General features: G+C 44.3%; 1 protein-coding gene across 1 annotated transcript in view; it reads left to right on the top strand.

Moving 5' to 3' along the window:
- LOC122551092 (dynein heavy chain domain-containing protein 1-like) overlaps positions 1–16,071 on the top strand; it is a 221,247-nt gene that overhangs the window by 191,064 nt on the left and 14,112 nt on the right. Inside the window, exons 39-41 of the mRNA XM_043692735.1 lie at positions 12,044–12,248; positions 12,569–12,660; positions 15,533–15,676. Of these exons, the coding sequence (XP_043548670.1) occupies positions 12,044–12,248; positions 12,569–12,660; positions 15,533–15,676 (441 nt within the window). The remainder of the gene's footprint in view (positions 1–12,043; positions 12,249–12,568; positions 12,661–15,532; positions 15,677–16,071) is intronic.

The raw sequence follows: 16,071 nt of genomic DNA, 5'->3' as shown, positions 1-16,071 counted from the left end.
GTATTAGGGCAGGACAGTAGACATAGTCAGTATGGATATCAGTAAGACCTTTGACACGGTTCCATTTGGTAGACTGCTCTGGAAGGTTAGATCACATGGAATCCAGGGGAAGCTGGCAAATTGGATACAAAACTGGCTTGATGGTAAGAAGCAGAGGGTAATAGTGCAAGGATGCTTGTCGGACTGGAGACTGTGACTAGTGGAGTTCTGCAGGGCTCAGTGTTGGGTCCATTGCTGTTTGTTATCTGTATCAATGATTTGGTTAAGAATGTACAAGGCATGTGTAGTAAGTTTGTTGATGACACTAAAATAGACGGTATCATGGACAGTGAGGGAGGTAATCAGAAATTGCAGCAGGACCTTGATCAACTGGAGAAGATAAATGGCAAATGGAGTTTAATATGGATAAGTGTGAGATCTTGCATTTTGGAAAGTCGGATCAAGGTAGGAGTTTCACGGTGAATGGTAGGGCCTTAGGGAGTGTAGTGGAACGGGGGACCTTGGGTTCTGGTGCACGGTTCTCTGAGAGTGGAGTCACAGGTAGATAAGGCAGTGAAGAAGGCTTTTGGCACACTGGCCTACATCAGTGAAAGCATCAAATATAGAAGTTGTGAAGTTATGTTACAGTTGTACAGGATGTTGGTGAGGCCGCACTTGCTGGAGTATTGTGATCAGTTTTGGTCACCTTGCTGTAGGAAGGATGTTATTAAACTGGAAAGAGTGCAGAAGAAATTTACAAGGATGTTGCCAGGACTGAAGGGTCTGAATTATAAGGAGAGGTTGGACAAGCAGGACATTTTTCTTTAGAGCGTCGGAGACTGAGGGGGGATCTTATAGAAATGTACAAGATCATGAGAGGCACGGATAGGGTGAATGCACCTATTTTTTTTTCCCAGGGTTGGGGAATCAAGGACTTGAGTGTATCAGTTTAAGGTTAGAGGGGAAAGAATAAAAGGGAATCTGAGGGGCAACTTTTTAACACGGAGGGTGGTATGCATATGTAATGAGGGGCCAGCAGAAGTGGTTATAGAGTCATAGAGATGTACAGCATGGAAACTATGGTTGAGGTGGGTGCACAACAATATTTAAAAGACATTTGGACAAATTTATGGACCACCCTTCTTAAACAGTGGCACCACGTTTGCCAACCTCCAGTCTTCCAGCACCTCACCTGTGACTATCGATGAAACAAATATCTCAGCAAGAGGCCAGGTTGAGGTGGGTGCACAACAATATTTAAAAGGCATTTGGACAAATTTATGGATAGGAAAGGTTGAGAAGGATATGGACCAAATGCAGGGAAATGGGGTTAGTTTGGGTGGACCAGTTTGGGCCAAAGGTTGCCCCTCAGGTTCCCTTTTATTCTTTCCTCTTTAACCTTAAACTGATGCTCTCTCATCCTTGATTCCCCAACTATAGAACTATATGAGCTCCACCCAATCACACATCATCTTTGGATGGAGGCAGGAAGTTCTACATTTACCTTCATAAGCACTACGTGTAGTCTGTGCAAGTCCTGAGATTTGTTAATAAGTAGTCCTGAACAGAAACTAATTATTGCTATCATAGAGTCATCGGGTTATACAGCACAAAACAGATCCTTCGGTCCAACTCATCCGTGCTGACCAGATATCCCAATCTGACCTAGTCCCATTTGGTAGCATTTGACCCATATCCCTTTAAACCCTTCCTATTCATATATGCATCCAGATGCCTTTTAAATGTTGTAATTGTACCAGCCTCCACGATTTTCTCTTGCAGCTCATTCCATACTCGCACCACCCTCTGTGTGAATTACCCATCAGATTCCTTTTAAATCTTTCCCCCCTCGCTTTAAACCCATGCCCTCTAATTTTGAACTGCCCCATCCTAGGAAAAAGACTTTGTCTATTTATCCTATCCATGCCTCTCATGATTTTATGAACTTCAATAAGGTCATCCCTCAGCCTCCGACACTCCAGGGAAAATAGCTTCAGCCTATTCAGCCTCTCCCTATAGCCCAAATCCTCCAACCCTGGCAACATCCTTCTAAATCTTTGTGAACCTTCTCAAGTTTAACAACATCCTTCCTATAGGAGGGAGACCAGAATTGAGTGCAGTATTCTATAAGGGACCTAACCAATGTCCCATACAGCCACAGCATGACCTCCCAACTCGTACTCAATGAAGGCCAATGAAGGCAAGCATACCAAATGCCTTCTTCACTCTCCTATCTGTTTGAAACTCCGCCTTCAAAAAACTATGCACCTGCACCCCTACATCTCTTTGTTCAGCAGAGAGACCTACTACTAACTGTATAATGGTTAATATACCCAGAGCCCTACCATTAACTGTGTAAGTCCTGCCTGGTTTGCCTTAGCAAAATGCAAGACCTCACATTTAAACTCCATCTGCCACTTCTTAGCCCATCAGTCTATCTAGTCAAGGTCCCATTGTGCCCTGAGATAATCTTCTTCGCTGTCCACTACACTACCAATTTTGGTATTATCTGCAAACTTACTAATGATACCCCCTATATTCACACCCAACTCATTTGTACAAATGACAAAAAACAGTGGACCCAGCTCTGATCCTATAGTAAAAACCAAAAGAAATTAGAGTTAATGTTTCGGGTCCAGTGACCTTTCCTTGGAACTGATCCTATAGTATTGAAAGAACCTTATTGCTGCAGTGTTTCGTGCGTGACAGTGCTCCTTCTTTAACAAAGTTATGGTGTCCTTGGCTTCTTTTTCAGGAGGTCATAAAAGACACAAAATCCGAAAAGTCTGGAATTGGACTTGGAAGGGTTTTAGGGCCAGTTTGATTGTAGCTAACAGATATTGCTTTAGGCAAAAGCTTTCAAGTTTAAAAAAACCACTTGTACAATGAAAGAGGAGCTCAGCTTTTCTCTGGTTTGGTTTTAGCAAGCAGTAGTGTTGTGAAGCTGCTGGACCCAAAGAAGCAGGTCCATTCTGATCCTCCTCTCTCTGATTTCTCTCCTGTAAGACCCTGTGTTTGATTTTATCTTTTGTGCCGATGGGTATTTATGGGGATTGTTGCAAGTATTGGGAACAGTATCATTAAATTGGGATAATAGAACATAGAACATAGGAAAGTACAGCACAGGACAGGCCCTTCGACCCACAATGTTGTGACGAGGATTAATCCTAATCTAAAAAAATAACCTAATCTAGCTTTGACAAAGGGTCAGTTAGACTCAAAACGTCAGCTCTTTTCTCTCCTTACAGATGCTGCCAGAACTGCTAAGATTTTCCAGCATTTTCTCTTTTGGTAACCTAATCTATGTTCCCCTCAATTCACTGCTGTATATATGCATGTCCAGTAGTCGCTGGATAATCTGTTGGGTTTTTGGATAGGTTAAGTTAGTGAGAGGATTTGTAGCTCGGGTGCTCGTTGTTGTGGTTCTGTTCGCCGAGCTGGGAATTTGTGTTGCAGACGTTTCATCCCCTGTCTAGGTGACATCCTCAGTGCTTGGGAGCCTCCTGTGAAGCGCTTCTGTGATGTTTCCTCCGGCATTTATAGATTAAGTTATTCTGTATTCTGTTCCCTTTTGTTTGTGTTTCATTTGGTAATCTTGCAAATAAATTCTGTTTTGTTTAAAACTAAGTGGTTGGGCCAGCTGCATCACTCTTGGAATATCCACTTTATACCTGCTTAACACGACTAGCAAGTTTAGAGTCTGGGCTACTTTCTTGAAATGTTTTGAGGGGGTCTGGCCTGGTCCATAACACGTGTACAGGTCGTTCTGCTATAATGCATGTTTTGTCAGCATGAATTGGCTATAATGTGATTGACGAATAAAGGACATTGTTTGGATAACGTGAACTTTCTACTGAACAGGTATAGAAATTTTCTATTAACGATCTTCTACAGCGTGATTTTCTATAGCAGTTTTCCATAACGTGACTTTCTAAAGCACATGGTTGTAGAGGAACACAACTGTTGCATTATAGCAGAATGACCTGTAGATAGTACATTCTGCTGTTGTTGGGTGTCAGTGACAAAGGGACAGAATGTTGAAAGTGGTCCATGTGCTGTCAAATCAAGGGAGTAGTTTAGTGATGAGGTTCTAGATTGCTGCACAAATCTGATACATAGAGAGTACCTGAAAAGCAAGAAAAGTTAAAACCTGATTTAACTCCTGGGTGATCATACAACCGAACCCAGTATCCTCATGGACTTCACTGTCCAGACCTCACTACCCAACCCATGCCTTGCCACCACATCCACCTACCACTATATACAGCTGACACATCAATCCTACTGCCCTGTGGGCGAACATTTCAACTCCCCCTCCCACTCTGCTGAGGACATGAGGGTCCTGGGCCTCCTCCACTGCCGCTGCCTCATCACCCGACACCTGGAACACTTCAACCCCAGGGCATCAATGTGGACTTCACCAGTTTCCTCATTTCCCCTCCCTCTACCTTACCCCAGTTCCATCCTTCCAGCTCAGCACCATCCTCATGACCTGTCCTGTCAATCTTCCTTCCCACCTATCCACTCCACCCTCCTCTCCGACCTATCACCTTTACCCCTTCCTCCATCCACCTATTGCATTCTCATCTACCTTCTCCCCAGCCCCACCCCCTCCCATGTATCTCTCCACCCCCGACGCTTCCTGCCTTCATTTCTGATGAAGGTCTGCGGCCCGAAACATCAATCTTCCTGCTCCTCAAATGCTGCTTGACTTGCTGTGCTTTTCCAGTACCACTCTAATCCCCACTCAGACAAACTGAAATGATATTGAAATGTCATTATATATTTCAGTGTGTTAGTAAATGAAGACTTAGCTGAATATGGCAACTAAGGAATTGAGAACTAGCATGGTTACCTCACAGCTGTGAGGGAAATACGCTGTGCATTTTTTGGAAAGGCCAGATTCAGAAGGTAGAAATGTGGTGCTCTCTCACAAGATACAAAAGGTATTGGAGTGGATGGTATCCAATCGGTGATTGCCACTCTTCAGAAGTTCTCCGTGTCCAAAGCTCAAAGCTTCTCAAAGCTCCTACAATTCAACCAGCTAAGAATTTGACCACAGAATTACTGGGACAGAGAAACCCCATAAAATTACTCGGAGCAAGGAAAAAGAGAAAATCTAGAAAGGATAATTAGGACCTGTATGAAAATTATAGATATTGGGCATGAGAGTTTAAAAATGATGGAGTAGTTTTGGAATTTGAGAAAAAAAACAGCAAAAGACATGGAAAACCAAATAAGAAGATAAGTGAAGATAAATGTATGTAAGTCATGTGTAATCCACATCTCATATACTTGGTGATGAAATGTATTTCAAGTTGCAGAAGTTTTTTTTAGAGGGTTATGTGCTGCATGGCCACCACATCATACAGAGTCAGAATCATAGGAAACATAAAGACCCTTCGGCCCATCATGTCCATGATGGTCACAAACAGCCACCTAACTGTTCTAATCCCATTGTCTAGTGGTTCTGAGGAAGGGTATCTGGACCCAAAGCATTAATTCCGATCTCTCTCCACTGGTGATGTCAGAGCCACTGAGCTTTTCCAGCAATTTCTGCTTTTGTTCCTGATTTCCGCCATCTGCCGTCATCTCGGTTTTTATTTCCCAATTTCCAGCACTTGCTCATTGCCTTGTATGCCTTGACATTATAAGAGCACATTATAAGAGCACATCTAAATACTTGTTAAATTTTATCAAGGTTTCTGCCTCTCCCACCTGAGAAGGCAGTGAGTTCCAGACTCCCCTCACCATCTGAGTGAAAGGGCAGCTCTTCTAAATCTCAGTCTGGGCAGCAACTTGGTGAAGACCTCAGCCCAGCTGAGGGATCACCTAATGTCATTGAGAGGGGAGTGCCTACAGCTCTCCTATAGCCTTCCTACCCCATCAAACACTCAACCTACCACCATGCCCTCCAATAAAGTTTGGCACACCCCACATCGATTCAGCTTGAGTCTTCCCTGATTCTATCCTGATCCCCTTGGAAATGCTTCTGCTTTCCCCTGACTGCTGCTGACCAGTGCCAACTCCCTAGAGTGTGACTGGACAGTACCCTCTATCTATGGTCAGCTCAAGCAGGTGACTGACCATGTTCAAGTCCCCATACTGTGTATAGACCGTGCCAGTGAGTACCAGCTCCACCTGACCTCCTCTTCCCCCCACACGACCCTAACCCCGCCATCACCATCCCAACCACTCCCTTTGTGAAAAGCATCAAAAATGGAGCAATACATTGTGAAAGGACTCCCTGGAATTTTTATCTGGTGCTACCACACACCCACCACAGCCCAATTCACTCAGACCCCGATCAAATCTCACAGTCTCTCTTTTCTGTTATGAGTGGGTACTTGGGGTACAGTTTGCATTTAATAATATAACTTTATGAATTAATAATGAGAATAATTCTCTCCTCATTGGGAATGAGGTGCCTAGGTTCAGGTGGCTGTCTGTCTGGGCTGGCTGCCTTCTGGAATGACAGAATGGGAGGGATTGAATGAGCTGGAAGTGGGTGTTATGGCTGTTTGTGTTGGGGCAGGTGGGTAAAATGTGGTGAATCATCCCAAGAATGTGAAGAGACAGCTCGGAGGGCAAGGTGGGGGGGGGGGTGCGAGGGGTGGGGGGGGTGGTGGGTAAGGGAGTGGTGTTGGGAGTGAGTGGGTGGGGGGGGATGGTACAGGTATTACTGATAACCTCGGGAGTCAGAGGGAAGTGTGTGGGACTCACCCTATCAGAGCAGAGAAAGTCATCGAGCTTCCTACTGGCCATTCCCTGGAGACAGCATTGGCCCAAGTGGTGACCTGGTTCACTTTCATTCTTGTTTTCAAGCACTGAAGTTAAACTGTAATTCTCTATTGCCTAAGTAATTATCAGGTTTATTCTCACCACGTTTTTGAACAAGGGAAAAATATTTGTGATTCTCCACCCCTCATCTGAGAATTGTATCCTTGCTCTTTTTAAAAATGTAATCAGTTTTCTAATTAACCTGTTCAGAAGTGTTAGTGTACACCACTGGAACATTGGCCTCCTGCTGCAGGAGTACGGACACTACTACTATGCCACAAGTGAGCCCCTTTCAACTTAAGAACGTAGAACTAGGAGCAGGAGTAGGCCACCTGGCCCTTTGAGCCTGCTCCACCATTTAATAAGATCATAGCTGATCTTTTCGTGGACTCAGCTCCACTTACCCGCCCTCTCACCATTACCCTTAATTCCTGTATTATTCAAAAAAAATCTTTAAAAACATTTACTGAAGTAACATCAACTACTTCACTGGCAGGAAATTCCATAGATTCACAACTCTCTGGGTGAAGATGTTCCTCCCCAATTCAGTCCTAAATCTGCTCCCTCTAACCTTGAGGCTATGCCTTCTTGTCCTAGTTTCACCCACCAGTGGAAACATCCACTCTGCATCTATCTTATCGATTCTCTTCATAATTTTATATGTTTCAATAAGATCCCACCTCATTCTTCTAAATTCCAATGAATATAATTCCAGTCTACTCAGCCTCTCCTCATAAGCCAACCCCTCGACTTTGGAATCAACCCAGTGAACCTCCATTGCACCCCTCCATTGCCAGTACATCCTTTCTCAAGTAAGGAGACCAAAGCTGCACACAGTACTCTAGGTGTGACCTCACCAGCACCATGTACAGCTACAACATAAACTCCCTGATATTAAACTCAATTCCTTTAGCAATGAATGGCAAGATTCCATTTGCCTTCTGAATTACTAGTTATACCTGGAAACCAACTCTCTATGATTCATGCACAAGGTCCCTCTGCACAGCAGCATGCTGCAACTTTTTACCATTCAAGTAATAGTCCTTTTTATTGTTACACCTACCAAAATGGATGACTTCACATTTATTAACATTATATTCCTCGTGCCAGATCGTTGCCCACTCAAAGTGTCTATGTTCCTCTGAAAGGTTTCCGAGTCCTCTGCACACTTTGCTCTGCCACTCATCTTAGATCTTCAAACTTTGACACACTACAGGTGGTCCCCAACTCCAAATGATCTAAATAAATTGTGAATAATTGCCGTCCCAACACTGATCCCTGAGGCACACCACTAGTTACTGATTGCCAACCAGAAAAACACTCATTTATTCCCACTCTTTCCTTCCTGTTAGTCAACCTCTATCCATGCTAATACTTTACCCATGATGCAATGCATCTTTATCTATGCAGCAGCTTGTGAATGGCACCTTGTCGATGGCCTTTTGGAAATCTAGGTACATCACATCTACTGGGTCCCCATTGTCCACCGTGCTCATAATGTCTTTATAGGATTCCAAAAGATTAGTTAAGCATGACCTGCCTTTCATAAACCCATGCTGTGTCTGCCCAACGGGACAATTTCTATCAAGATGCCTCGGTATTTCTTCCTTGATAATAGACTCAAGCATCTACCCACTACAGAAGTTAAGCTAATCGGCCTATAATTCCCCATCAATTGCCAATGTCCCTTTTTAAATAGTGGTGTCACATTTGCTATTTTCCAATCTGCTGGAACTGCCCAGAGTCCAGCGAATTTTGGAAAATTACCATAAGTGCACTTATTATTTCTCCCACCATCTCTTTTAGTACCCTGGGATGCATTCCATCAGGGCCAGGAGACTAGTCTATCTTTAGCTCCAATAGTTTGCCCAACATGACCTCTTCCGTAATACTGATTCTTTCCAGGTCCTCACCTACCTTCGTTTCTTTGTCAATTACTGGCATGTTGTTCATGTCCTCCACTGTGAACACCGACATAAAATATCTATTCTATGGCCTTGGCCATTTCATCATATCCCATAACTAAATGCTCCTTCTTCTCCTCTAAAGGACCAATGTTTACTTTAGCCACTCTTTTTTGTTTTATATCTTTATAGAAACATTTGCCATCTGTCTTTACATTCTGAGCTAGTTTTTTCTCATGTTCTTACTTTTCGTTATAGCTGTTTTTGTGGCTTTCTGTTGACCTTCAAAGTTTTCCAAGTCTTCTAGTTTCCTGCTGTTCTTGGTCACTTTGTACCGCCTTCTCTCTCAATTTGATAGCCTCCCTTATTTCCTTAAACACCCATGGCAGATTACCCCTTCTCTTACAGTTCTTCCTTTTCACTGGAATATACTTTTGCTGAGCACTTTGAAAAATAGCTTTGAAAGTCCTCCACTGCTCGTCAACTGTCCCACCATAAAATCTTTATTTCCAGTCTTAATTTAGCCAAGTCCTCCCTCATCCTACTGTAGTCTCCCTTGTTTAAGCACAGCACCCGGGTATTGCATTTTATCTTCACACTCTTCATCTGTATTCTAAATTCAACCACACTGTGATCGCTCCTTTCAAGAGGATCCCTAACTATGCCCTCATTAATTATTCCTGTCTCTTTACACAGGGACCAGATCTAGGATAGCTTGCTCCCTCTGCAGTTCCATTACATTCTGTTCCAGAAAACTATCGCAGATACACTCAATCAACTCCTCCTCAAGGCTACTCTGACCAAGCCGGTTTGACCAATTGACATTTAGATTAAAATTGCCCATGATAATTGCCGTACCATTTTTACAGGCATTAGTTATTTCTTTGCCCATCCCAATGTGATATTATAATTTGATGGCCTATAGATTCCACCTATCTGTGACTTTTTCTTCTTGGAATTTCTAATTTCCACCCAAATGGATTCAACCTTATTCTCCATAGAACCTATATCATCTCTCACCACAGCCCTGATGCCGTCCTTGAATATCAGAGCTACACCACCTCCCTTACCTTCGCGTCTGTCCTTCCAAATAGTCTGATACCCCTGGATATCTAACTCCCAGTTGTGACCATCCTGTAACCATGTCTCCATAATGGCCACTAAATCATATTCATTCGCGATGATTTATGCCGTTAAATCATTTACCTTGTTACAAATGCTAGGAGCGTTCAGGTAAAGTGCCCACATGCTAGTTTCCATACTCTCATGATTTCCAACATCTCTAATAATATTAGATTAGACTACTTAACAGTGTGAAAACAGGCCCTTCGGCCCAACAAGTCTACACCAACCCTCTGATGAGCAACCCACCCCCCTACATTTACCCCTTCACCTAACACTACAGGCAATTTAGCATGGCTAATTCACCTAACCTGCACATCTTTGGACTGTGGGAGGAAACCAAAGGAAACCCACGCAGACATAGGCAGAATGTGCAAACTCCAGACAGACAGATGCCCAAGGCAGGAATTGAACGTGGGTCTCTGGCGCTGTGAGGCAGCAGTGCTAACCACTGTGCCGCTCAAAATATCTCCTGAGTTATCTTCCTTTTTACTTTTATCATAGTCTGCCTTGTACTTATGTCTGCCCTGCACACATGCTAACTTGCTGCTTACCTTTTTATTTACCATCACACTTCCTGTCATTTTCCCTTTCCATTCCCCCCAACTCACTGGTTTAAAGTCCCAGTGACCAGCCTATTTATCCTTTTCGCTAGAACACTGGTTCCAGATCGGTTCAGGTGGAGACTGTCTCAACGGTACAGATCACCCCGGTTCCAAAACTGATGCCAATGCCCTATGGAATGGAACCCCTCTTTCCCACACCATACCCTTAGCCATGTATTTACTTCCCTAACTTTCTTATCCTATGCCAATTTGCATGTGGCTCAGGCAGTAATCTGGACAATATAACCCCCAAGGATCTGTTCCTTAATTTCGTTCCTAGTGCTCGATAAACCCCAAACAGGTCCTCCACCCTAGCCTTGCCTATGTTGTTAGTCCCACAACAACTGGATTTTCTCCAATAACCTTTCAAGCTGGTTGGAGATGTCCTGCACCCTGGCACCAGGCAGGCAATACACCATGCAGGACTCCCGATCTGGCTCACAAAGGATACTATCTGTCCCCCTAATTATAGAATCCCCTATAACAACCACTTGTCTTTTTGCTCCACCCCTTGAATGGCCTTCGGCACCATGGTGCCATGGTCAGCTGGCTCATGCTGTCCACAGCCCTTTTCCTCAAACATACAGGGGGCAAAAATCTCAGACCTGTTGGACAAGGTCAAAGGATAAGGCTCCTCCACTCCTGAACTCAGGATCCCCCTACCTGCCTCACTTACAGTCACACCTTGTTGTTCCTGATCGCTAACTGAATTTGAATTACTTAATCTCCCAGGTGTGACTGTCTCCTGAAACAAAGCGTCCAGGTAACTCTCCCCCTCCCGGATGTGCCGCAGATTGGAAGCTCAGATTCCATATAATCAATTCTGAGCCGGAGTTCTTCCAGCAACTAACGCTTGCTGCAGATGTGGTCACTACCGTTCACAATGGGATCAGCCAGCTCCCACATCATACAGCTACAGCACATCACCTGTCCAGCCATCTCTACTTAGTTATATAAAGAATAGAAGGAAGGTATTAATTACTCTCCATTTCTCTCCATATCCTTGGATGTGTTTCACCTGGTCCTACTAACTTGCTAACTTTATGTACAGCCTTTCATATAAATACTTCTTTAACAAATTAGGGCAGCACGGTGGCTCAGTGGTTAGAACTGCTGCCTCACAGTACTAGGGTCCCAGGTTCAATTCCAGCCTCAGGCAACTGTCTGTGTGGAGTTTGCATGTTCTCCTCATATCTGCGTGGGTTTGCTCCAGTTTCCTCCCACAATCCAAAGATGTGCAGGTTAGGTGAATTGGCCATGCTAAATTGCCCATAGTATTAGGTGCATTAGTCAGAGGGAAATGGATCTGCGTGGGTTACTCTTCGGAGGTTTGGTGTGGACTGGTTGGGCCGAAGGGCCTGTTTCCACACTGTAGGGAATCTAATCTAAACTTTAACCCCATCAAGTGTCTCCTCTTTCCCTGTGACTTAGGGAGTAGCTTTTGATTTGGTTAAAGCCAGTATAAAGTACCCTTTAGTACCTTGGCCCAGCCTCCCAGCTCCCTGTGTGTGTCCATCATCGATACATCTTCCTTCTATTCTTTATATGTCAGTCACTGCCAGTTTGTTTTCCGACTTCTCTCCCCTTGTATCATTCCACTGATACCCTGGGTTTCAGCATGTGACCTGTGACCTATATGACATTTTGTTGCAGGGATATTAAGGCGTCATGTGACCAAGTTGATTATTGAGACACCATCAATGCTACAAAACACCTTGCATCAGTCGTACACGCAGGCCCGGATCAAACAGGGAGATACAGTGACAGCAGAACGCCTTACTCTCCTCACTGCACTACACTCAATCCTTCTTCACCGGCAGCACTACAGAAACTGGGCTCAGGCGCACTCCTATAACTGGTAAGTCACTCGCAGACTCAGAGAACACACGAGCTTTGTTCCAAAGCTCTCCCAGAATCTTCATCCTCAGTCCCACCCTGGCCTCATTCCTCTTTCCAACCTCCCCACCACCCCCACTTCCCCAAACACACATACACCTCTCCAATCCCTTGAATGTCCCCTACAGACCAGGTACAGGGTGTGTGGGCCTATCCAAGATGTAGGGCAAGAAGATAATTGATGAAAAGGTATAAACAACTGTGCTGTTCAGCTGCTGACCCGATGGACTGAATGGCCACTTTCTATGCTGCACCAGTCTGATTTAACATTTCCTGATACAGGACACAGGCAGATTTATTTGCTGCCCTTCAAACTCAAGTGAAACTGCAAACGACCTGGGATAACTCGGGCATTCTGCTTGAACGTCTCATCGGTAAGAACTTCTTTTTTATTCACTCACGGGGCATGGGCTGAATAACAAATTGCATTGATATAGCATCTTTAATATGATGAGATACTGCAGTGCATCTTGTAGATGGCATACACTGCTGTTACTGAAGGGGGTGGATGAATAGGAGAAACGTCTTCAGACAGAGAGTGGTGAATCTATGGAACTCATTGCCACAGAAGGCTGTGGAGGTCAGGTCATTGAGTGTATTTAAGACTGAGATAGATAGGTTCTTGATTATCAAGGGGATCAAGAGTTATGGGGAGAGAGTGGGAAAATGAAGTTAAGAAACTTATCAGCCATGATTGAATAACAGAGCAGACTCGATGGGCTGAATGGCCTAATTTCTGCTCCTATGTCTTATGGTCCTTATGTTGAACGTGTGGCTGGAGTGATCAACGTGAGGATTGTGAAGTGAACGCTGTAATCAACTAACACAGCAGGGTCCATACCCTGAACCCAGGAGCAACCAGGGATTTCACTAGTGTAATCATCAAATTGAAAATGACACTGAGACATCGAATGAGGATCAGAACAGGAGACCAAAAGTTGGGTTAAACATTTCAGTTTTAAGGAATATCTCAAAGGAGAGTGTTAGAGAGAGAGCGAGATGTGGGGGGCTTTAGGGAGAGAATTGCACAGCCAGCTAACTGTCCAGGGATGGATTATGAATTGAATTTAATTTAATTTGTTGTCATGTGTCCCAAGGCGCAGTGAAAAGCTTTGTCTTGTGAGCAATACAGGCAGATCACAGAGTTAAGTAGCATCGATAATAAATAATAGGGAAACAGTGGCAAAAACAAAAACACAGGTACAGGCGAATGTTAAGAGTTTGTGAGTCCATTCAGTATTCTAACAACAGTAGGGTAGAAACTGTTTCAAAACCGGCTGGTGCGTGTGTTCAGGCTTCTGTACCTTCTCCCCGATGGTAGAGGTTGTAGAAAAACATTGCCAGGGTGGGATGGATCTTTGAGAATGCTGGCAGCCTTTCCTTGACAACGGGCCTGGTAGATGGATTCTAGAGATGGGAGGTTGGCCTTTGTGATTGTCCGGGCCGAGTTCACCACTCTCTGTAACCATCTCCGATCCTGAATGGTACAGTTGCCATACAGGTAGTGATACATCCAGACAGAATGCTCTTCATGGCACACCTATAAAAGTTGGCAAGGGTCATGCCAAATTTCCTCAGCTGCCTGAGGAAGAATAGATGTTGTTGGGCCTTTGTAACCAGTGCGTCCACATGAAGAGTCCAAGAAAGCTTGTTGTTGATGACCACTCCCAGGAGCCTGACACTCTCCACTTGTTCCACCCCTGTGCTGTTAATGTGGAAGGGATCATGAGTAACATCCCGCCAAAAGTCAATAGTGAATTCCTTGATTTTTCCGGCATTGAGAGCTGAGTTGTTCTCAGTGCACCATTTTTCCAGGTCTTCCACCTCCCGTCTGTAGTCTGTTTTGTTGCCATCTGAGGTTCGACCGACTATGGTGTTGCCATCAGCGAACTTGTAAATGGCATTAGTCTGGTATTTGGTGACACAGTCATGGGTATATAGTGAATACAATAGGGGGCTGAGTAAACACCCCTGGGGGGCTCCAGTGTTGAGTGTTAGTGTCAATGAGATATTGTCCCCAGTCGTCACTGATTGTGACCTGTGGGTCAGGAAACTGAGGATCCAGTTGCAAAGAGTGTGGTTTAGTCCGAGATCACTAGGTTCAGTAATCAGTCTCGAGGGGATAATAGTGTTGAAGGCTGGGCTATAGTCGATGAGTAGGATTCTTACATATCTGTTCTTGGTGTCAAGATGTTCTAGGGAGGGGTGAAGGGCAAGTGATATGGATTTGTTGGTCCGATAGGCAAATTGGAGTGGGTCAACAGTAATGGGGAGGCTGGAGTTGATTAATGCCATGACCAGCCTTTCCAAGCACTTCACGACCACAGAAGCGAGGGCCAATGGGTGGTACTCATTGAGACATGCTGCATTAGCCCACTGGCTCTCTTGAAACAGGCAGGGACAGTGGCCTGCTGCAGGGGGAGGTTAAAGATATCTGAGAAGACCTCTGCCAGTTGTTCTGCGCATGCTGAGTGCACGTCCTGGTACTCCATCTGGTCCCATCACTTTCCTTGGATTCACATGAAGGAAAACTGATCTGACTCTGAGGCAGTGACTATTGGGATAAGTTTGTCAGGGCTTGTCAGAATAGGTGTTGCCTCTCCGTCACCCAGCCAGGGACACCCTCATCCCATGAATCAATAATAATTAAACAAGAGGAAACAGATTTACAATAAGTACCAGAAAGCAGCAGAGAAATGAGAAAAAATGACTTTGCTCAGCAAGTTGTTGTGATCTGGGGTGCATTGCTTGAAAGGGCAGTGGAAACAGATTCAACAAGAAATTTGAAAGAAAATTTCAGAATTGCAAGGAAGGATGAGGGGAGTGGGACTAATTGAATAGATCTTTCACACAGCTAACACAGGCTCAATGGGCCAACAGATCCTCCTGCTGTTCCGTAGCAATCTATGACAAAAAGGGAGGCCTGCATTTATGTAACACCTTTCATAACCTCAGATTGTCCTGAATTGTTTTTGAAGTCAAGTAAAGTATTTGTGAAGTCTGGAGAAAATGCAGGCACCAACTCGCACAGAGTAAAATCCCACCAACACCAGACCAATGTACACCCAAATGTACAGACCAATCTGTCTAGTGCCACTGATTAAGGGAGAAAGATTAGTCCTGGACAGTAGGGAGAATCACCCCTACTCTTTACATAAATATTCTGCACTGTGGCCCCACTCTCTGATCTACATGACTTGCTGAGTTGAGGCAAGATGTAATTTCTTTTTCACCTGTTCTTTCCAGGCATGACTGTGTACAGTGGTCACCTGTTAGACAGGGAGGATCAGGCAGCACTGGACAGCATTATTAACCACTGCCTGACGAGTTCCAAGGGTCCGTCCAGCAAGGGAATCCGCGGCCTCATTACATTACTCATCGGCACCAGAGGTAATGAATCCAGCAACCCATTAGCTTCAGTCCTTTAGAATCACAGACTTGTTTCAGCACACAATGAGGCCATTTGGCCCTTCATGTCTGCACCGGCTGTCCAAACACTTAATGCCATTATGCTGCCTGCTTGCTGTAATGTTGCATATTACTGCTTTTCAAATAACCATCCAATTTCTTATGAAAACCTCAGTTGATTCTGCCTCCCCCACACTTTCAGACAGTACATTTCAGACCCTAATCACTTGAGTGAACCTGCCTCTATCACCCAAATGGCATCACATGATATAATCCATTTGGAGTAATATTATTGGGCTTTTCTTTAGTTCTTTATGTCAATGGAGCTTGCCAATATTCCTTCAATTGATCAAACTGCTATTCTTATAAAAGCCATC

This window comes from Chiloscyllium plagiosum, chromosome 6 (assembly GCF_004010195.1).
Source record: "Chiloscyllium plagiosum isolate BGI_BamShark_2017 chromosome 6, ASM401019v2, whole genome shotgun sequence".
NCBI classification, from domain to species: Eukaryota; Metazoa; Chordata; class Chondrichthyes; order Orectolobiformes; family Hemiscylliidae; genus Chiloscyllium; species Chiloscyllium plagiosum.
This window is presented reverse-complemented; position numbering and strand designations above follow the sequence as displayed.